The sequence below is a fragment of the Hirundo rustica genome, chromosome Z (genome assembly GCF_015227805.2).
Source record: "Hirundo rustica isolate bHirRus1 chromosome Z, bHirRus1.pri.v3, whole genome shotgun sequence".
In the NCBI taxonomy this organism is placed as follows: domain Eukaryota; kingdom Metazoa; phylum Chordata; class Aves; order Passeriformes; family Hirundinidae; genus Hirundo; species Hirundo rustica.
The window spans coordinates 20,809,764-20,830,868 of record NC_053488.1 but is presented as its reverse complement, the minus strand read 5'-3'; the positions used below and the strand labels follow the sequence as shown (position 1 = coordinate 20,830,868).

Sequence of the window (21,105 nt, the reverse complement as noted above, 5' to 3'; positions counted from 1 at the left end):
AGAAAAGCAGAGTCTGGCAGAGCTGGTGTGTGGCTGCCCCAGGCTTCCCTGGGCAGCTCTCCTGGCTAAAGCCCCTGCCCACCTCTTCCAGGACCCCTCAAGGGTCCAATACTGCATGTGTCACCCCCATGGTGTCTGCTGTGGGGCAGGCCAGGGCTTGTGCAGCTGCTTGCAAGGGAACAGCTCATCCCACCACTGGCTCAGTTATTGCAGAGTCTTCACAAATTTGGCAAGCAGCAGTGAGAGAGGGGATGAGGGGTGGGTAAGGATGCTGCATGCAGCTCTGACACCTCCGTGAAACTGGGGTGCATTGGTGTAGAACAAGCTTGTGCCCAGTGTGCGCTCCACTCCAGCCTCATGCCAATGTGAAAGCTAAAGCTGAGCTCCCCATCCTTTGGGGGCTGCTACTGCCAGTGGGGTCCAATTGAATTGAATTAAAAAATTAATCCTTAATCTGCCACCTGGTCAGAGCAGACAAGACATTCTGTATGGCAGAGAGAGAGTGCTGAAGGGTGAGCTCAGGGGGGAAGGAGAATGGCAGATGCAGGTTCCCCAGTCCTTGGCTCCTGCCCCAGCACAGCACAGCACACCACCACGCCAGGCTGGCTCCCTGTGGACATATCCCACACCAAGGCCCAGAGACAGAGGCAGCAAACCCAAGAACCCACCAGCACTGCCATGGTCCTCGCCAGCTCAATCCTTCTCCTGCTCTGCCAATCCCATACCCACAGTCCTCTCCAGCTGCCCCCACAGACTCCTAAGACCACCCCACACTGGCCAGCTGGGGCCCAGCTCCCAAGCAGCAGTTTTAATTAGATTGCAATCCTATTACATAGCTGCCTGCCTGCCTGCAGTTGCTAATCCTGTTAAGCATCCAGTAAATCTCCCTGTGCCGAGCTCTGTCCCCGGGGGCACAGGGAGGGGGGCCGCTGGTGGCTGGGCTCTGCTGAGCTAGATGTGGCTGCTAGGATGCAGAGCTTTGCCTCAGGATTCCACTGTGAAGACCCCTGAAGGGCTGAGAAATTCTCAGGAGATTGGGGAAGTCCCCAGTGGGATGAGAAGTGTCAGGGAAACTTTCCTTGTCCTCCCTGGTCCACCTTGACCCCTCTGAGCTGCTGAAGCAGTGTGAAAACCCCGTCTGTGAGGCACACACCACACACACAACCCAGGTGTCTGTCACCACACCACGGTCACCACTGGCCACAGTGGGTGCTGAGCCCACAGGTCTGACCATAAGCCAGACAAGGAGCAGGGGCTGAGAAGGGGCTGCCCCAGCTGGGTCACAGGGTACAATGCCCTTCCCACTGCAGCCCAGTGCCCTGCAGAGACAGGGCTGGTGACAAAAGCAGGGACGCAGGGTCACTAGTCCACTGCTCCTTGGGTGTAGTGACATGTGGTGTCCTGAGGCAGGCTGCCCCAGGCAGTGGGGTGCCACCAACAGGCTGTGGGCTCCTGGGGCCCTGTGCAGGCAGAGCCCTCTCAGACTCGTGGATTGCCTCAGCAGGCAGCACCAGAATCACTCCCCAGTGGCACCTACCCCCACAGCTATGGGCTCACCATATTCTCGCAGGCTTGGAGAGGATGCCAGATGCACTGCTGCTCCTGGGTCAGACATTACAGGCATCCTGTGAGAGCACAGGGCCCCAGCAAAAATATCCCAGCCTTGCAACCTGTCATGCCAGGAACCAAAAGACAGCCTCTGCTCCCCACCTCTTGCCAGCCACTTTGCTCTGTGTCAGAGCTGCATCAGCTCCAGAGCAGCCACCATGGAGTAGCAGCTCTGACTGAGAGCCAGAGGCTGTTGACTTTGCTCCCCTCCACACCCAGCCACATCCCCTCAGCAACTCCATGGCCTGGCAAAGAGAGGAATGTGACCCAGCTCAGCCTTGAGACCCCAGAGCTCTGCCCCAGACTTAGCCACAGCAACCCCTGGAGACAAGTTCAATCAGGCTGTAATTGGAAGAACAGGGTGGCACAGGTGTTTGTGTGCCTGCCCAGAGGAGTCCTGGCACTCCCAGAGATGAGTGGCCAGCAAAGAGAGTGGGTGCCAAGCCCCACAGGGCTGATGTCCATGACAGAGGAGTCTGAGCTGGTGTCAGCATCAGCTGGTACAAATACTGTTGATGGAGGCCACAGCGGGGTCGACGAGCCCCAGCTCCTCCTGCTCATTGACACAGAGCTGGTACCCACACCCCTTGCGCCGGGGCAGCGGCCCCAGGCGCCTGCTGGGCTTGGCACGGGGCGGCAGCAGGAAGCCGACGCTGCCGGCGATGAGCAGGTGCCAGATGCTGTGGATGTAGAAGTAGTTCTCCTCTGTCTCCACGAAGGCGTAGAGCAGCACGGCTGCCACTGCAATCAGCGCTCCTGGGCACAGGTAGAAAGCCCAGCGCTTCCAGGTCGGTGGGTAGCAGTGGCGGCGACGGATGGTGCGAGCCGTCTGTGGTGGGGAAAGGACAGGCTGGAAGGGGGACACACAGCAGGGACAAGCACAACTTCTGTGCCATGCTGACACATCCCCCAGGAGACAGGGAGAGGGGTTCATGGGGAAGGGTGAAGGCAGCAGAGCGGAGATGCTGTCAGGGGCAAGATGCTGAGTGCAGCCAGGACGGGGAGATAAGGGACACCGTCTTACCCAGGCGACGGCCATGATCCCCAAAGCAAAAAGGCTGGGCCCCAGCAGGTTCCAGAGCCCGTGACGGTCCATCTGCAGAGCCATGGAGAGCAGCATGGCCCCCAGCAGGTACAGCACCTATGGGGCAGTGGGGCACCCATCAGGATAAATCTCTTCCATGCCTGCCCTGCATTCCCCCTCCCCGCACTTGCCTGCTTGACTATGGGCTGGAGCCGGGCCATGGCGATGACAGTGACCCAGACAGACATGAGAGAGCCCAAGAAGTCACAAAACTGCAGCACATCATACTCCATGATGCAGAACACCACAATGCCCGGCTGGTCGCAGGCATGGTAAAACTGGGGTAGCAGGGAAAGGCTGTAAGAGCTGCCCTGCACAGCCCCAGCCCCTTGCCTGCCCCTCAGCTGCCCCACGCCACACTCACAGTGGAGAAGAACATGGTGAAGATGTAGACAGCAGCTTCTAGGAGGTAGTGGCTGCGGACAGCAATGGCCACGGGAGGCACAAACATGACATTGCTGAGGCACAACAGCAGCGTGGAGAGGAGCTGGAAGCCATAGGAGAAAGCCTCAGCGTTGTCCGTGCAGCCCCAGCCGTTCCAGCCTGTGACCAGGGAGAGCTGCTGTCACCACTGCAGTACTCACAGGGGCTGGGGGAGTGGACCAGGGAACCCCCTTTCCAGCTCCCTGCAGGGACCTGGCATGAATGGATACTGGGATTCAAGACCCGCAAGGAGAATGGGAGGGTGCTGGTGGTCTGTGGGTGCCTGGCCCAGCTCTCACCAGCTTTGCACTCGCAGGCGGCGTACAGGTAGTTGTTGGTGCGCAGCAGCTTGCACTGTCCGTAGATGCCGCAGTCGTTGATGCAGGGTGAGAGGTAGGCGCGCAGGTACACCTCAGCTGTCACATTGGTGCAGGGCTCAAACCTGCAGGGTGGGAGAAGGGGGTCAGCCCTCACCCTGTGCCCTTGAGCAGATCCTGCCTCTACCAGAGCCACCTGTCGCACCCGGACTTGGCAGGTGATGGGAGATCCAGGGACTGGACAAGCTTGAAAATGAACTTCTTTGGTGCTGTGTATGGTAGCTGAGAGCTGGTCCTGAAGGATCCTGTGTGCTTCAATTCTTTGTGCCAGCCTGGGTGAGCAGGAGGAATGTGGCCACACTTAAAGCCCTTCTGCCTTTAGCAGCACACTCAGCTGGTTCCTGTTTCATTTGGGTTTTGCTGTGCAAACACTGCACCCTGCCCTTCAATGCCCATGTGTGAGCTCATCAGGGAAGGACTGACTGTGACTGACAACTCAGCATGAGCTAGAAACAGAGCGGAGGAGTCAGGGCAGGCACACCAACCCCACTGCCCTGCGCCGCCCACGCACAAGACTCTGGGCACTGCTAGCATCTCCTCAGCTCTAGCACACCAGGAGCACAGGCAGCCCCACAGGCCGACAGCATATACCAGCTGCTGGCTGGGGACACACAGGCACCCCAACATGCACAAATATGCGCACAGTGCCAGCTGCGTGTGTATCTGCTGTCCACAGACTGTGTCCTCACGCAGTCAAATCTGCTCATGTGTGTGTGCAGAACATAGACAGCCCAAACTGCTTGAACAAAGCCCTGACTGCTTGTGCAAACCAGAACATGCACACAGAGCTGTCTGCACATATGCACCCAAACATGCATGCAGTGCTGCATGCACACTTGTATTAAATGTGCATGCAGCACCATCCACACTCACACATCCTTGCATGTACAGATGCACAGACACCAGCCCCACTCTTCCGCAGGGTTGCAGGCAGACACAGAGGCAAGGAGCAGAGTCACAGCACAGGACCAGTCCCAGGAGATGCCGAGCAGAGGCCCAGCCCGACCAGAGATGCCCCCTCACACGCAGAGCAGAGCCCTGTCCTCCCAGCAACAGCCCAGTCCCCTCCCCGGCATGGGTACAGATGGGCCCTGCCGCGGAGGCAGAGAGGCACTGACAGATGCCCGGCGTTCGCGAGCTGACAGGCACTTCCCAACCGCGAGACAGAGGGAAGAGCCGCAGGAACCCACAGATGGTCAGGCAGACGTGCGATGGAGCCATCCGTGCCCACGCAGCACTCACGCGGTGACACACAGCCCGCAAAGCCACATGAGCAGAGACATGGCGTGCAGGGGACAGGCACACCCATGGACCCACGGCGCGCACAGCCACATGTGACAGTGAAGACATGCCCCCTCGGGGCACAGGGAGGGGATATGCTGGGGCACTTACCCATGCTCCGTGGCACAGAGAGAGCGCAGGCTCAGGTACCAGCTGCCTGTCTGTGGGTAGGGGATCCGCAGGCGGCTGAGGCTGGCTGTGGCATTAACGGAGAGCAGGAAGCCTGCCAGAGACTCTGTGGGCCAGAAGAGCTATGGTGAGCAGAGCAAGGTGCAGCACCCTGCCCTGAACAGAGCCGGAACAGGGACAAAGTACCCTGTGCTAGGCTCCAGGGCCACATGCCCCCATGGTCTCTGCAGCCTCCCCCCACCCAGCCTCTTGCCAGACACAGGGGGGTGTGACCCCATGGAGATGGCAGGATGGACATGCACAGCCCAGCCTACCTGTCTCACAGGTGACCGAGGTGTTGTCACTGGATGTCAGCGGGACTTCATGGTTTAGACACCCAAACACTGTCACATTCTCACCACACAGAGAGCTCTGACGGCAGAGGAGATGGCCTTAAACCAGTGCTAGGGATGTCCCCTGCTCTGTCAGCACTTGGATCGCAGCACAGCAAGTAGCAGTGCCCTAACCCACTGCCCTTCACCCAAGAACACCCCGCACCTGGGCCTTGGAGCACCCTATTCCATTTTCCATCACCCAGAAATTTCACAACCATCCCAAACCTTGTTCCTTGTCCTGCTGCAACCTAGACATCACCCATCTCCCATCCTGCCCCCTGTCCCAAGCTACACCCATTCAGGGTGTACGTGGCCACCTCACCACATTGAGCCGCAGCTCCAGGTTGAGCACCCCACCACTGTCCAGCACTGGCAGGAGGTTGATGACGAAGACAGCGGGGCGGTCAGGTGGCACTGACACGTTGGGCCCGAAGAAGATGTAGAAGTGGACGGAGAAGGTGTCCAGCTCGTTGCGCAGTGTGGGCCGGACAGGCCAGCACCGCTCTCCAGCGTGTGAGGTGACAGGAATGGGGACCGGGTGCTTCGTGTCATTGGGGCTGGTGGGCGGAGGGCTGTCCCCCAGCGCCAGCCCACCCGCAGAGCCAAAGGAGTGGGGCATGTTCATGGAGGCGCTGGAGGGCAGGAAGGGCGGCCGGGCCAGGCTGGGTCGGGAACAGTCTGGAGGGACAGAGCCATCAGCCTGGGCACCACACAGCTCCAGTCCCCTCTTAGTTCCCATCTTCCCTTCTTGCCCGCCATTCAACTCCATTTGCAACCCAGCCCCAACACCTCACAGCCTTCCCATCCTACAGAGTCAGGGATAACCTGATTTAACAGGTATAACCTGTGCCCAGACAGCTGCAGACAGATCCTGTGGGCATCCTTTAACCCCCACACCACAGCAGAGTCAAGACCACTCCTCCACCCACGCCTCCACATGCACCCTCACCTGTGAGATGCACGGTGACCTGGAAGGAGACGGTGCCCGGCACCCCAGGGTGTTTCTCCACCAACACGTAGTACCAGTGCTGCCAGAAGGGCAGGTCCTGTGCCAGCTGGCAGGGAGTGTGCTCCCGGCAGTCCAATGTTGTGGAGTTATGCAGGGGGGGAGCCTTGGCTCGCACACGCAGCCAGAGTGGGCAGCCCTCGGCCCCACGGCACTGCAGCACCTCCACGAGCACTCGCGATGTGTAGCTGGGCACGAAGACCCTGCAGGACAGTAGTGCCAGGTTGTGCCCATCACTATGGACGAACAGGGCTGGGGAGGGAAGCCAGAGGGATGGGAAACCCTCATCTCCCCATCCTGAGGATGTCCCCTCCCCTCCTTACGAGACCTTCTAGCACTCACTTGTAGAGGCAGGAGCGGTTGTGGGGGGCCATGCTCTGTTCAGTGACATGACCGGGGTACAGCACAGCGATGTTCACCAGGCGCTGCACGATGAGCTGTGGCTGGAAGAGATACTGGCACTCCTCGTAGAGCCCCTGCACCAGAGGAGAGTCAGCACAGGGAAAGGGGCACAGGGCGTTGCCCTACTTGGGACACTTGCCCTGGGCACTGCCAGCCCAGAGCAATCAGACCCCAGCCCTGCCCCTCATGGTCCCTCCAGGCCCTTCACCTTAACGGAGATCTTGCCCTCATCTTTGGGCAGGTGGGCAGCCAGGAACCAGTCCCCGGGCAGTGGGCTGGTGACATTGAACACTCCCGTGGTGCGATTGGGCAGGGTCCAGGTGAGGGTCAGTGCGAACGAGCCAGGGACGGCCGTGTCCCTGGGGAAGTGCGTGTGCAGTGGGTTAATGACGGAGGGAGCCCCTGAGCGGAAATACCTGCAGGAGAGACAGTAGTCAGCAGGGTGTAGGATGGGCATCACGGCAGGGCCACTATGTCCTATATGTGGGTGTCTTCCTCTATGTTTAAAGACATCATGGAAGCCATCTGAAAGCTGGGACCTTTCTGGAGACTGATCTTTCCTGCGTGGGTGCTCAAGCAAAACAGTTCATCTATGAGATGCACAAAAAGGGTGGAGCCCGCATTGGTCTTGGGAAGATGAATCATGGGGAGGGAGTGTACATGTTGTCTGGGTTTTGGCTGGGATAGGGTTCAATTTCGTCTTAGTGGCTGGTACAGTAGTGTGTTTTGGATTTAGTATGGGAATAATGTTGATAACGCACTGACGTTTCAGTTGTTGCTCAGCAGTACTTACCCTAAAGCACTTTTCAGTGTCCCATGCTCCACCAGAGAGCAGGTGCACAAGATGCCAGAAGGGAGCATGGCCTGCAGAACTGACCCAGGCCAAAGGGATATTCCATACCATATGGAACATATTCTGTTCCATATAGAGCCTCCTGCCTGGTGCATAAACTTGGGAGGGCTGGCATGGAGCCACCAACCACTGCTGGGGGACAGGTTGGGCATCAGTCAGCATCAGTGGGCATCAGTGATTTATCACATAGTGATAAATCGTCTTTCTCGGGGTTTATTTCTCTCTGTCCTTTTTGTTACTGTTGTTATGATTATTATTGTTGCAGCTGTTTTATCATTAGTGTTATTGGCATATTTATTTTGATTAGTTAACTGTTTTATCTCAACCCACAAGTTTTACGTTTTTTTCCATGATTGTCCTCCCCACCGGGGGAGCAGGGGGGTTGAGCAAGCAGCTGTGTGGTACTCAGTTGGCAGCCTGCTTTAGCAGAATGTGTCCCATGGTAGCAGGTTGGAACAAGATGATCTTTAATGTCCTTTCCAACCCAAAGCATTCTGTGATTCTATGATTCTTTGACTCTGTATGTACACGTGCTTGTGGAAGCAAAGAAGCAGGCAAGAGCAGGCATGCTGTGGGGCAAATCCAGGCAGGAGCAGCAGAGGCAGGCAGGAAGGATACAGGCAGGCCAGGCTGCTTACTCACACGGTGATGCTACGGTCTGGGCATTGATCCCCAAAGGTGCCACCTTGCTCCTTGAAGGTGATGAGGTTCCAGACGGCAATGACTGTGTCCTCGGGAATGTGGAAGTGGAAGAGCTCGATGCTGGCAAAGGAGCGGAAGGGGCTGAGCTTGCGTGGTGTGCGGGTGAAGTAGTCCGTCACAAAGAGCCCATCTGCAAAGGAGATCCAAGGAGCTCTCAGTAGGATAAAGGATTGGGGAGGGGGTTGTGGAGCAGTCCACCCAGAGCAGGCCCGCCACCTAGGCTCTGAATGAGCCACAAGCATCCAGCAGCCTAGAAGCAGGAGGGTCTGGGACAGCGCCATTTCAGTCAATCCCGAGGGCTGATGTCAGCTGTCCCCAGCTGTGTTTCCCAGCGCCGGCACAGTCTGTATCATTTCTGGTTCAGTACTTAAGTCCAGTTGACTGAGCTGTGGGCACTGATGGCCTGTAGCCTGAGGAGCCCATGGCCCTGGCTGCTCATGCTCTGCTCCCTGCATTTTACCTGTAATAAGTAAAGGGACATTCTTCATGGCTTCAGCTATGCCCTAGCAGGTCAGCTCCCACAGGAACATACATTCCCCCCCATCTGCCAGCTGGGGAGGCTCAGCGCTGAGCCCACCATAAAGTGCAGAGTTTCACACAAGAAGGAGCAAGCAGAGCACTTCCTGCAGTGTCTCCCAGCTCTCCCATGGTTTGTGGAGGAGGAATGGTGCACATATGTGTGCACATATGCACACGTGGGTGCTGTCGGCATGCACCGTGGAGTGGAGGTGTGCAAACCCACATCCATGGGGGTGTGTGCCTGTGCAGAGCCCCATGTCTGAAAGACCTTTCCTGCAAGCCCACGGCACAGGTGAGGGCCACCTCCCCCTGACAAGCTGTCTGACAGGTCGATTTTCAGGGATTCCCAGGAGCCCCAGCAGCAGAGAGACAGACACTTCTTTGTCACAAGGGAGAGCAGTACTCGAGACAGCAGCCATAACTTCACCTACCATTACCACACTACACCAGTGTCAGCCTGAGAGACCCATCCATTTTTCTCTAGAGACACAGCAAGAATGAAATACCCCTCTTCACAAGCTGCTGGATAGGGGGAGACCAGCAAAGGGTGGGCTGGGAGCAGGTCTGTGCCCAGAAGGACTCATCCAGTGTGAAGTGGGATAACTGAGAAGAGGATCTGCTTTGCAGCACATGTTCTTGGCCGGAAGCGTGCACATGTGCTTGTGTGCACGTGTGTTTGTGCTGCGTGTGTGCAGCCCCAGCAGGCTGTACACTGATATGCATCTGCTCCCTTGTCTGGAACAAAGGCAGCTCCCCCTCCTCTTCACTCCCAGCCAGCACAAGCCAGGCATGAAATACCTGTCTCCTCAATGCAAGAGCATCTGATCCAAATTTCTCCACCAGGACCCACCTGGTCAGTTCACAGCCCCACGTGGGGTCAGTGACCTGGCAGGGGACCCCAGGGAGGGTGTTGAACACAACTCCGGAAGGGGAACTGGGGGAAGGACCCGGAGCTGTCCAGTCCCAGCACAGCTCCCCCATGCTCACTCGCCCAGGCCAAGGTGGGGGAGCTGGTTGCATGCAGTGGGGTCAGTCTGAGGCACCATGGCAGTGCAGCCAGAGCACGGGAAAGGTGCTGGATGATGGAGCGGGACTGCTGTCCATGGATGCGGAGTGGATGGAACGAGAAAAGCCAAAGCCCCTCCGCTTCAGGCCAGCTGCCGGAGCCGCAGGACCCAACCTCGGCGCTACAAGCCTCAGGTCGCGGCCGACGGTCAGCACCGCGGACAGCTCCGCGGCCGGCGGTCAGCACCGCGCACAGCTCCCGCTGCCGCCCCACCGCGGCGCCCCGGTACCGGCAGCCCCCAGCTAGGTTCCCCCCTTCCCAGGGCATGCCCCCTCGAAGCCCCCGAGTATCGTTCCGCATCCCGGTCACTAAGCCAGCTCCCTGCCCCATAGCCTGCTCCTGGTGTCACATACCCCGCACATCCTGACTCCCCGTTGGACACACACCCCGGTCTCTGCATGCTGTCCATCTCCGCTGCCTCCTGCAGGCACACAGCCTTCTGCCCTACATCTGCAACCCCCCGGGCCCACTCACTGCCCACGCACACGCCTCGCCCCCAGGGTGTTCCACTGCCTGCCTCCTCCTCGCACGCACCCCACTCTCATCTGTCTCCATGCCTCATTGCACGGGCATGCTCTGCCCCACGGCATGCTCATCACTGTGCCCCACTGCACGCACATCCACGCATCCCATTCCATGGACATCAGTAACCCCTACGCAGGCATCCCTGTACCCCATTATGCAAACACACCCCCGCACACGCATCTCTGCACCCATTGCACACACCTCATGTCCCAGTGTACATTCACCCTGTGCCCCATGGCACCCCATACCCAACTGGGGACACCTCTGTACTCTGCTGCATACCTACTCCAAACCCCACTGCATGCTGGCCCCATCCCTTGTGCCACACTCACCGTGTAACATCACATGTGCACCCCACATTCCAGGGTGCCATCCCCCAGAGCGGCGCTTTTGTGCTCCATTCTCATCCTCACCCTGACCCACTGCATGCAAACCTCACATCCTACTGCTCGTGTAGCTCGTCCCAAGCTACGCATGTACCCATTCCAAGCTCATCCCCTGTGCCCCACCACATGGACCCCCGCACCCGCAGCTATTCTGCCCACCGCATCTCATCCACTCCCTGCCCCAGTGCATGCACACCCCGCAACCCATTGTTCGTGTAGTTCACACGCATCCCGAGCTCATCCCTCTGCCCCACGGCTCCTCACAGAGCCCTGTGACTCACACCTCCAGCCCTGGTGCCCACCGCACACACCCCCGTGCTCCATCCTCACCTGGCCCCCGCCCCACTGCGTGCATACCCCACATCCCATTGCTCGTGTACCTCACGCCCACCACACGCTCACCCCGCTGCCCCACGGCACACTGTCCTGTGCTCCGCCGCACGGACCCATGCACCCCGTGCCTGCAGCCCCCCTGTCCACCTCGCACACCCCTGTGCTCCAATCCCACTCGCCCCACTGCGCGCACATCCCACGGCTCATGTACCTCACACCCATCCCAAGTTCATCCCTTACATCCCGCCGCACGGACCCCCGGCTCCGCACCTCCTGCCCGGCGCACACACCCCCGTGTTCCGTCTTCACCCGCCCCACTGCGCGCACCGCCCCCCCATCCCATTGCTCCCGTACCTCGCACCCATCCCAAGCTCACCGCTCGCATCCCGCCGCACGGAACCCCGCTCTCGACTCCAACACCTCTCCCACCCACAGCACACTCGTCCTCCGCGGTATCGCCTTGCCCCCGCCGCGCCGGCACCCTCGACGTGCGCTCCCGCGACCCGTCCCGCGCTCGCCCCGCCGCCCCACAGCCGCGCCCCCCGCCCCGGTTTCCCGGCGGCGCTCACCGGCGGCGGGCGGCGGCAGGAGCAGGAGCGGCAGGAGCAGCAGCGGGAGCGGCAGCGGGAGGCGCTGCCCGCCGCCCCCGCCGCCCCGCCGGGCCATCGCCGCCGCCGCCGCCGCCGCCGCCGCCGCGGCTGCCTTGGGGCGCGCGCCTCCGGCCGCCCCGCCGCGCACGGGCGGCCCTGACGTCACTAGCCCCGCCCATCGATACCGCCTCCCGTGTCTCCGTTGGCCCCTGGACACGTCAATCACCGGTGGCGGCGCCACGCCCCGCCCACCCCGTGAGACAATTCCCCCCCCACCCCGCCCCCGGCATGCCCCCCGGGATGGACCCGGCGCTGACCGGGGCACGGGGGGACAGCGACACGGGCGGGAATGGAGACGGGAGGCTGCGGAAAAGGGACACCGGGCTGGCTGGAACCCGAGATACAGGCCTGGAACTGGGGCACAGGGCTGGGGCACAGGGACGTGGCGCTGGGGACTGGGACACGGGGCTGGAACGGAGATATGAGCCGGGAACGGGAGCACAGGGCACAGAGACAGCGGCTGGGGCAGAAACACGGGCTGAAGCCAGGAACAAGGCTCTGACAGCAACAACATGGTGCTGGAACTGAGATACGGGCCGGCTGGGGGGTCACAGGGCTGGGGGCAGGGACGTATCTCTGGAATCGAGATATGGGCCAGGAATGGGGTCACAGGGCTTGGAACAGGGACATGGTGCTGGGGACAAGGATATGGGCTGGGAACCGAGATATGGGGCCGAGGGACAGGAACATGGGGCTGCAGACAGGGACAAAGGTTGGGGTAGTGCGACATGGGGCTGGAGACAAAAGCAATGACTGGGGACAGTGATGAGGGTCTAGAGGACAGGAACATGGGCACAGAAATAGATAATGGAGAGGGATTTGGAGCTGATGTCATTAGGAAAAGGGATGGGAGACGGTGAGGACTACCTATGGAGCTGGAGGTAGTGTGGCTACCTATGCCAGAGGGGCCTGTGTAAGGGGGTCAAGTGGTTTTTTACCAGTGGCTACCACCTTCTTAAAGCAAACTGTAGGATGTATCTTAGAGAGAAGGTGCCCCACAGAGGGAGTCTGAGCACCACCTTCAGGGATGTGGGCATCTTGACAGGAAACAGTCTCACCACACTTTCCCAAACTCCCCATACATCATCCTCAGACTCCCCTGACATCACCATCCTCCTTGACCATAATGGAGGCAGCAGGTTACTACTCATGGGAATGCTCCCCTCCCATCCCGTCCCATCCTGCTGCACCTCCCCACAGAGCACCCTGGGAGCTGCAGCAGGAGCAGCCACCTCACCGTGTCCCAGCCTGACAGCCCAGTCAACCCTTCCCAGAGCACAGAACACCTCCAGGCATGGCTGGGGGTCCCCTCCCCAGTGCAGACCTCAGTGGCACAGCTCTGGGGCCAGTGGCCTCTGGCACAGGGATGTATAAGGACCATGGTCCCTTGAGGAGAAAGCTGATCATGCTCTCCTTGGGAAATGAACAGGGGAACTTGTCTCCCTTCCAGATACTCTCCAAAAGCTCCAGGATCCTATCAGAGCTCCATGGGAGTAACCTGAACACTGTGTGGTTTCCCAAGGGGGTCTGGGTCCCTTATGGGGAACCAACAACCACCCTGTAGGGAGGAAGGAGCACAGAGCTTTCTGTGGGGTGGGAGTGGGTTCACCAAGGCCAAGCAGGTGTGAAGAAGGGCAGTTTGGGATGGGTGGACTGGAATACCCTCAGCCTTCCAGGAACTGCAGTTCAACCCCACAACCCCCAGATATCTGAGACTATCCTGTGGCCCCATACCCTGCTGGTGTGTGTGGGGTGCCCCATGGCCACACAGCTGGGGCCACGGAAAACCAGGTGTGCCCCTGGCAGGACTCACAGGGGGATTTCACTGCTCTTGAGGCAAGCAGAGGGAAACAATGCCTGTACCCTTGCCCGTGCCCCCGTGGGGTCCCATCCTCATGGTTCTCCAGTGCCGGACCTTGTCCAGCTCTATCCCACCACCGCCCAGTCCTGTCCCAGTTCCACCGCCCATCAGTGGCCACTGGCCCCAGAGCTGTGCCACTGAGGTCTGCACTGGGGAGGGGACCCCCAGCCATGCCTGGAGGGGGTCTGTGCTCTGGGGAGGGTTGCTGGGTCGTCAGGCTGGGACACGGTGGGGTGGCTGCTCCTGCTGCAGCTCCCAGGGTGCCCTGTGGGGAGCGCGGGATGGGAGAAGAGCATTCCCATAAGTAGTAACCTGCTCCCTCCATTATGCCTAAGGAGGATGGTGATGTCAGGGGAGTCTGAGGATGATGTTTGGGGAGTTTGGGAAAGTGTGATGAGACTGTTTCCAGTCAAGATGCCCTCATCCCTGCAGGCGGTGTCCAGGGTGTCCATCTCCCCGGCCCGTTCCCGTTCCCGGTCCCGTCCCGGTCGCACCGTTTCCCTCGACCGTTCCCGTTCCCGTTCGCGGTCCCGTCCCGGTCCCACCGCTTCCCCCGACCGTTCCCGTTCCCGTTCCCGTTCCCGTCCCCGTCCCACCGCTTCCCCCGACCGTTCCCGTTCCCGTCCCCGTCCCACCGCTTCCCCCGACCGTTCCCGTTCCCGTTCCGGTCCCGGTCCCGGCCCCTGCCCCCTGGCCGCACGTCTTTACCCTCCGGCCGCCAGAGGGCGGTAGCGCCCCTCTCGGCCGTGCCGCGGGCGGCGCTCTGTCCCGCGGTGCTCCCGGGCGCTGATTGGTGCGCGGCAGCAGCAGCGGGGCGGTGACGCCATTCGCGGTGGCCGCGCCATCCCCACGGGGCGCTGGGACTGCCGGTCCAGCCGCGTGCGGCCCCTTGTGCCCGGGACCGCGGCCATGGAGTTCCCGGCCGCGCTCTTCCCCTCCTACTTCGGCGTCGGTCCGCCGCGGGAAGAGGGTGACCCCGTGCCGGTCGCCGGCTGGGGCGAGCACGGGCAGGTGCTGGAGGGTGGCCCTGGACGCCGCCAGGTGAGGCCCTGCCGGGGGTCGGAGCCGGCCGAGGGAACGGGCAGGACGCTCAGGGACCGCTCTGACTTTCCCTCGTCGCTCTCTGCAGGTGCAGCCGGCGTTCGTGCCCCGCCGCGGCGCGACGGGCGAAAGGTGGGAAGCCGCCGACGCTGCGGCCGTTCCGGTGCTGCTGCCTAGCGCGGGTGAGAGCCGCGGAAGCGGGAGGGAGCTCGCTGCGCGGGGGCTGAGGGGACGTACCTTCCATCTCTATCGCTGCCGCTGCCTCGCGGTGCTGAGCGGTGTCCCGGTGCTCGTGTGGTGCCAGGCAGCCTCTGCCTTCTCCCCACAGGCTGCTGGATCCCCTCGCCCGCGCCTCAGGACATCCTGTACCGCAGCGGCCTGTGCAGGAAGCTTCGAGCAGGCAAGTCTGGAGCCACTCTGGACTTCGCCAGGCAGGTGGGATTTGAGATGTGGCCTCCTGGCAAGGACCTTAGGCACAGCATGGGACTTTTGCTTGCACTGACCCTTTCCCCTCCCTTCCACACAGCTGGGCCATTTCTTCGTGGATCACCCAGAAGACGCTTTTGGCTCCCTGGGGCATCTGCTGCACAAGAACTTCTACCTGGGAAACTCCAAGCTGAAGGTCATTGTGTGTCCGGGCATAACAGTGCTGTTCCCCACCCCTCCCATTGCCAGTCTCAATCTCTGCCCCCTACTCCTGTAGAGACCAGCCCGAAATAGCACCATCCGGATGACGGCTCTGGTGGAGGATATTGACCGCCTAGAGGCCCGGCGGTGAGTGTTCCTATGGCCCTTGCCCTCCAGAGATCTGGGGGGAGCCTCCTGCTCTGTCCCCCTACCTGATGTTGTCCATGTCCTGCAGCGGCTGCCCCCGGCAGCAGTTGGCCTCCCGCCTGCGCTGGTTCTCCCATCTCTGCCGTGACTGGCTCTTCGAGGTGCCGCTGGGGCTGCTGGCAGACTGTCTGCATGAGGAGCTGATGCAGCAGTGGTCCAATCTTCTCTTTGACGACAGCCTCACTGGGGGGGCACTCGCCTGGTTGCCCCCTGAAGACAGGGGGACACCTGTGGGCTGCCTGGTGCACCCTGGAGGGCAGGCCATGAACCACCTCTGTATCCTTCCCCATGCCGTGTCTCTGGGGAGGGAAGTGGGGGTTGTGTTGCACTGCCCTTAGCCAGCATCCCAGATTTCCAGGATGTGGTGCTGGAGGATCTGCCCCGCACCCGGGGCTCCCCAGCGCAGTTTGAGCTCAGCGGTCGCGTCCAGCAAGTGGCTGCAGCCCGTGTGGATGGGCAAGGTGAGCCAGCCGCAGGATCCACATTTTGTGGCAGACAGCATGTAGTGAGGAGGGAGAGCAGAGAACTCCTGGGATGCTACGAGCTCACATGCCACCTCCTTCCCCCTGGCAGATTTTGTTGGGGTCCGCTCAGATTATCACTGTGGTGTTTGGAGGGTGTCGAGCAGGAGAGGGGCAGCTCCCACCCCGCTACAGGTGATCCGCACTGATGTGCCTGCCTCCTGCCTTACTGTCAGGTAGGTGCTGGAGGAAGGGGCTGTGCGAGGAGGGAGCTCTGCTGGCACAGCCCTGCTCCATGGGTTCTGTCACCCTGTGGTGATTTCTGTGCCCCCCGTCTTGCAGCCCTCACCTTCCCGGGGAGCTGTCTGTCTGTACCCAGAGTGGGACTGTCTACCTCTGGAGCATCGAGACTGGGTGAGATAGGGCACTCGGGGCTGTCTAGGGACTCATGCAGGCAGTGGAGTCCCAGTGGTGCCCCCAAGTGACTGGGGCAGCCCTACCCCATGCCAATACTGCTGTCTCCCCACAGGCTGCAGCAGCTCCGCCATGACCCCCAGACCATGTTTTTTCGGGACCATTCACCTTGGCGCTGGAGTGACTTCACTGCCCACCCTCGGGTGCTCAGCTGTGCTGACCGCACAGGTCTGCAGTGCCTGGATGCCCGGGTGAGCCAGAATGGGGTGGGCATGGAGCTTTGAGCAGGCAGGGAAGAGAGTTCCTCAGTCCAAAGTGCTGACTGCACACCATTCTACTGCTGCAGGCCCCCAGGAGATGCCACTTTGACTTGTTCAAGGTGGGCGAGGAAGCTGGCTGCCAGCAGGGCGAGCGTGTGGTGCTGCCCATGTACCTGGGCAGGGCTCACCCCTCACAGTACCTTGTCACCACCCAGGTGAGTCCCACCACATCTGGGAGCTGGGGAAGACATGCTGCACAGCTGTGTCTCCAAGTGTCTATGGGGCATGAGGATTTTCCAGCTGAGGGGAGCTGCCACTGTGTGTTGGGGTGTATCCCGCCTGAGCCAAGACTCCTGTCCTAGTTCTCCGTGTATGTGCTGGATGAGCGGTTGCCACTGGTGCCTGTTCTGAAGTGGGCACACATGATGAAGGCCCCTCCACTCTTCGCACACCTGATACCAGGGAAACCTGGGAGGAGCCACAAGGTGCTGCTTGGTGCATCCCGCACCCAGGAGCTCTTGCTGTTGCAATACTGGGGTAAGAGATCAAGCTCCAGGGGTGCTGCAGAGCCAGGACTCCTCTGTGTCCACGTCCTAGCCTCTTTGCTGCTGGGATCAGCTGCGGCTCTGGTGTCTGTGCTCAATAGACAGTTTTTGGGGTGTTTCCTCAGGGGGCAGCCAGTTGGCCTGTCAGCTGGCGGGGACTCCACAGAAGCTGCACAGTATTGCAGGGTGCCTGCAGCATCTGCCCACCCAGCTCCCACACCGCCACCAGCTGCTCCAGCAGCGGCTCACAGCCCCAGCAGCAGGTGAGTGTCCCACACTGCCCCAGGCTACAAGTCCTGGTGGGGGAGAAGGTGGAATGGAGTGGAAGTGTGGCCCTTGTCATGGCCTGGCTGGAGGGTGGCTGAAAAAGCAAAAGCAAAGCTCCAAACAATTCTGTGGAAGAGATTAATGATACAGAAAATTATGTACAGGCCAGGAGCCAGCAGTGAGGATACTCACTGAGGGATGGAGGCAGCCCCCACTGCTGGCCAGGCCCCGGGATTATCCGCAAGACGAACCCTGGTGACAATGCCTTTCCTGTTCCTGTAGGGCTGGCTGCCACGCTGCAAGAGGATGGACCGCACAAGTCCATGTTGATTTTCCAGCTCTCTGAGGCTGGGGATGTCTTCTGCCAGAGGCTGACCCACAAGGCAGCACGGCCCCCTGCACCCCCATCAAGGGATGAGGCCACAACAGCCCCTGGTTCTTCCCCTCTCTTCGAGGCTCCAGCCAGCAGCCCACAGGGCTTGGACGGTGAGCAAGAAGAGGAGGAAGAGCAGACATTCTACTTGTCTAACCTGGAGGTGATTATCAATAATGATGAGGAGGACATGTGTGCACCAGCACCCCTGGAGGAAGCTGAACTGCAGGAGTCCCGTGCCAACCCCCAGCCCTCCCCAGTGGTGCCCAGCCCAGCTGCAGCCCTGCAATACCGCCGCTGGCTGAGGGCCCTTTCCAGGGCCTGCAGGGAGCCTCCCCGGCACACCTGGCCCCCCAGCCTCAGCCAGAGGCGCCTCTTCACCCGCAGAGATCTGGAGGAGCCAGCAGGCCCCAGCAGCTTGCAGAGGCAGGTGCGCAAGCAGCTGCGCCAAACCATGGAGGAAGGGGGCCGCATCCAGCACTGGGAGCCTTTGGCCCTCCAACCCCCTCCCCTGCCACAGGCCCTGGAGCCGGGAGGGGGTCTGGACCCCCTAAGTGCCCGTCTGACAGCAGCTTGGGCTGGGGACTGGGAGCAGTGGTGGGAGGAGAGGACGAGTTTCAGTGTGGCACAGAGACAGCGGGCACTGCGGGAGCGACGGCGGCGGCAGAAACGAGCCCAGGGCCGCCGCAGCCTTTCAGCCAGCTTCACCTCCTCGCTCACCTACCAGTCTGAGCTGTCCGAGCTGAGTGATACAGGCCCCCTGCAGCTCTCCCCCAGCCGCCCACCCATTCTCTCCCAGGAGGGCTCTCCTCCAGCCAGCAGTCCCCCAGTTCACAGCCTCGCGACCTCGGGAGTGCTCGATGAAGCCCTACTGTCTTCACAGAGCCTGCGCTGCCACGGCATCCCCAAGGAGCGGCGGAAAACGCTGCGTGACTACCTATCCGTGTGGGCCGAGGGCCCCCCTGAGCCCCCAGAGCCCCCTGGCAGCCAGGCCAGCCAGCTATGCTTCCCTTCTTCACAGAGCCAGCTGTCCTCTGCTTCACAACCCCGCCGCAAGCGCCCGCGAATGGGTTTCTGAGTGCAAATAAACCCCTTTGGCACAGCCTTCCTCTTGGGATCCTCAATTGTTTGGTCAAGGCGCCCACCCTTAGCAGCAGGGGAGGTCGGGCGGCTCCCCATGGGGACGGAGTGACCACCTTCCCCGGTCGGAGCGTCCCCGCCGGATGCTCCGACGCCTGCCAGGCGAGGTCGCCGGCGTTTGCGGGCGCTTTAAGGGGGCGTGGAGCGAGGGCGGGGTGTGAGTGACGGGGGCGGGGGCGGGAGCGGCGGCCATGGCGGCGGTGCTGGTGCGCGGGCTGGCGCGGGGCGCGCTGCGCCTGGGGCAGGTGGGCGCGGGGGAACGCGGGGATGCGGATATCCCGGGATAAGGGAGACACACCGAGGCGTGGGGGGGTAACAGGGGCTAACCGGAACGGGTCCGCACCATGCTCGCCATTACTTCCACCTTCGGGCAAAGTCCAACGGCGGGCATGAGCGCCGGCCCGCGCACCCCCACGGCACGGGGCCTCGGAGAACCCGTGGGCATCCACCCCCACCCCAGCCTGCGCCCCGTGGGCGCAGCCCCACCCCCAAGGGCACAGATCTCTGTCAGCCCCGCGGACAGTCTTCTGTTAGCCCTGTGAGCACAGACCCTTGTCACCCCCTGGGCACAGCCCTGTCCAGGCTGTGGACAGCCCCCTGTCACCCCTGTCAGCACAGCCCGCTACCAGCTCCCTGGACATCTGCCCCTCTTACCCCTATAAGTGTTACCCCCGTGTGCATCTCCCTACTGCCTCATGTGGTACCCCTGTCACAGCCAAACATCACCCCCCCGTGCACCCCACCATCACCCCTGTGCGCACCCCCAGGACCCCTTTATGAATCCCACTACTTTCCACATGCACTAGACTGACCACCCCCACGTGTATCCCACATCACCCCCGACATGCATCCCTCGCCCATATCCCAGCATCCACTCCACGTCACCCCCATGTGCTCCCCTCCATCCCTCTTGCACACGTGTTCCCCCACATGCCCCCACCCAGCTCCACTGCGGTGTTCTTGTCCCACGGGTGCAGGCTGTAAACCACGTATGCCCCTCAGCCCCAGCGGTGTGTGTCGGTGCCTGGTGGGCAGGACGGGGAGGTGGGCAAGGCGCAGCAGGCAGCAGCGGCCAGCGAGAAGGCAGGAGGGCAGCCCACCATCTTCAGCAAGATCATCGACCGCACCATCCCTGCCACCATTCTCTACGAAGATGACAAGGTAGCTGGGACAGCAGGACCTGTGTCCCCACTGGGGCAGGGGGGAAGAACCCACGGGTGTGGGGTTTACCTTGCTCCCCCTGGTAGTGCCTCGTCTTCCGTGATGTGGCCCCCCAAGCCCCTGTGCACTTCCTGGTGATCCCCAAGCGCCCCATTCCCCGGATCAGCTGTGTGGGTCCCCAAGACACTGAGGTGAGTCCAGAGAGGTCCCTGGGACATTGACAGTGGGTGTCATACAGTGCTGATGCTGACGCTCCTTCCTCCTTCAGCTGCTAGGGCACTTGATGGTGGTGGCGGCACGCACGGCGCAGGCAGAGGGGCTGACTGATGGCTACCGCCTTGGTGAGCTGATATCCCTTAGCATGCTGTGGGGCAGGACCCTCACTGGTGGTCCTGGGGGACTGGGGACAAAGGGGGTGGCCTGACCCTTGTACCTCTCCTGACAGTGATCAATGATGGGAAGCACGGCGCACAGTCTGTGTACCACCTGCACCTCCATGTGCTAGGGGGGAGGCAGATGGGCTGGCCCCCTGGCTAACGCCCAATACCCACTTGCTCCCCAATAAAGCATCTCCTTGGTGGTGACTTCAGTGGCTCTGCATCAGGGTGGCTTTTTTAGGGGTGGGGGTGGCTGGCCTGTGTAGGACTGGCCTCCATTGTCACAGCAGTAGAGTTGGTACCCTGGTTTTTGCAGAGGGTCTGGACTTGTCACATACCAACCCCGCAGTTGAAACAGAAGGGTTTTCTGGGGCTACCCACACTTCACAGGTAAAAGACTCATCTTGGTGCTGGGCTGGGGGAGCAGGCTGGGTGCCACAAGGTTGTCCCTAAGGTGGGGAACATCCTAGGGGTGTCAGTAGTGTACCATGTCCAGGGCTGCCCACCCAACCCCACTGTCACCACCCAGCCCCAAGCATCCCTGAACGCCCTTGCCCTCCGTCAGGTTGCGCCCCCCTCCCTGCCAGCGCCCCAGAGCTGTGTTGCTGCCAGAGCCCTGTGCTGGACGCTGATGTTTCCCTGTTTTTCGAAAC

The 21,105-nt window shown here is 61.2% G+C and overlaps 3 protein-coding genes across 3 annotated transcripts; 2 read left to right on the top strand and 1 right to left on the bottom strand.

Moving 5' to 3' along the window:
* Window positions 1-1,935: 1,935 nt before the first annotated feature.
* On the bottom strand, window positions 1,936-8,682 carry TMEM8B (transmembrane protein 8B). Its single transcript, XM_040090052.2, has 12 exons — window positions 8,180-8,682; window positions 6,893-7,100; window positions 6,625-6,758; window positions 6,226-6,485; window positions 5,599-5,954; window positions 5,217-5,313; window positions 4,885-5,008; window positions 3,415-3,557; window positions 3,057-3,235; window positions 2,824-2,970; window positions 2,633-2,749; window positions 1,936-2,437 (listed from the first exon to the last, which is right to left on the bottom strand). Exons 1-12 carry the CDS (start codon window positions 8,518-8,520, stop codon window positions 2,102-2,104), a joined length of 2,442 nt encoding a protein of 813 aa, XP_039945986.1. The 5' UTR covers window positions 8,521-8,682; the 3' UTR covers window positions 1,936-2,101.
* A 6,105-nt stretch (window positions 8,683-14,787) lies between these two features.
* On the top strand, window positions 14,788-18,868 carry TAF1C (TATA-box binding protein associated factor, RNA polymerase I subunit C). Its single transcript, XM_040090044.2, has 13 exons — window positions 14,788-14,802; window positions 14,949-15,020; window positions 15,147-15,242; window positions 15,324-15,394; window positions 15,483-15,730; window positions 15,805-15,915; window positions 16,028-16,151; window positions 16,258-16,329; window positions 16,445-16,580; window positions 16,676-16,804; window positions 16,952-17,126; window positions 17,260-17,397; window positions 17,684-18,868. The coding sequence occupies exons 4-13, from the start codon at window positions 15,351-15,353 to the stop codon at window positions 18,850-18,852; spliced, it is 2,346 nt and encodes a 781-aa protein (XP_039945978.1). The 5' UTR covers window positions 14,788-14,802; window positions 14,949-15,020; window positions 15,147-15,242; window positions 15,324-15,350; the 3' UTR covers window positions 18,853-18,868.
* Window positions 18,869-19,102: 234 nt separating this feature from the next.
* HINT2 (histidine triad nucleotide binding protein 2) lies at window positions 19,103-20,664 on the top strand. Its single transcript, XM_040090287.1, has 5 exons — window positions 19,103-19,159; window positions 19,917-20,075; window positions 20,162-20,266; window positions 20,344-20,416; window positions 20,521-20,664. The coding sequence occupies exons 1-5, from the start codon at window positions 19,106-19,108 to the stop codon at window positions 20,610-20,612; spliced, it is 483 nt and encodes a 160-aa protein (XP_039946221.1). The 5' UTR covers window positions 19,103-19,105; the 3' UTR covers window positions 20,613-20,664.
* The last annotated feature ends 441 nt before the right edge of the window (window positions 20,665-21,105 follow it).

Bases quoted from the DNA above. Each gene is read 5' to 3' on its own strand.
- TAF1C (XM_040090044.2), top strand. From the start codon at position 15,351: ATGACGGCTCTGGTGGAGGATATTGACCGCCTAGAGGCCCGGCG. The intron at 15,395-15,482 runs GTGAGTGTTCCT...CATGTCCTGCAG, and splicing joins GACCGCCTAGAGGCCCGGCG to CGGCTGCCCCCGGCAGCAGT. The intron at 16,330-16,444 runs GTGAGATAGGGC...GTCTCCCCACAG, and splicing joins CTCTGGAGCATCGAGACTGG to GCTGCAGCAGCTCCGCCATG.
- HINT2 (XM_040090287.1), top strand. From the start codon at position 19,106: ATGGCGGCGGTGCTGGTGCGCGGGCTGGCGCGGGGCGCGCTGCGCCTG. The intron at 19,160-19,916 runs GTGGGCGCGGGG...TATGCCCCTCAG, and splicing joins GCGCGCTGCGCCTGGGGCAG to CCCCAGCGGTGTGTGTCGGT. The intron at 20,267-20,343 runs GTGAGTCCAGAG...TTCCTCCTTCAG, and splicing joins TGGGTCCCCAAGACACTGAG to CTGCTAGGGCACTTGATGGT.
- TMEM8B (XM_040090052.2), bottom strand. From the start codon at position 8,520: ATGGCGCTGTCCCAGACCCTCCTGCTTCTAGGCTGCTGGATGCTTGTG. The intron at 6,486-6,624 runs GTGAGTGCTAGA...ACTGTCCTGCAG, and splicing joins AACCGCTCCTGCCTCTACAA to GGTCTTCGTGCCCAGCTACA. The intron at 2,438-2,632 runs GTAAGACGGTGT...TCCCCACCACAG, and splicing joins GGATCATGGCCGTCGCCTGG to ACGGCTCGCACCATCCGTCG.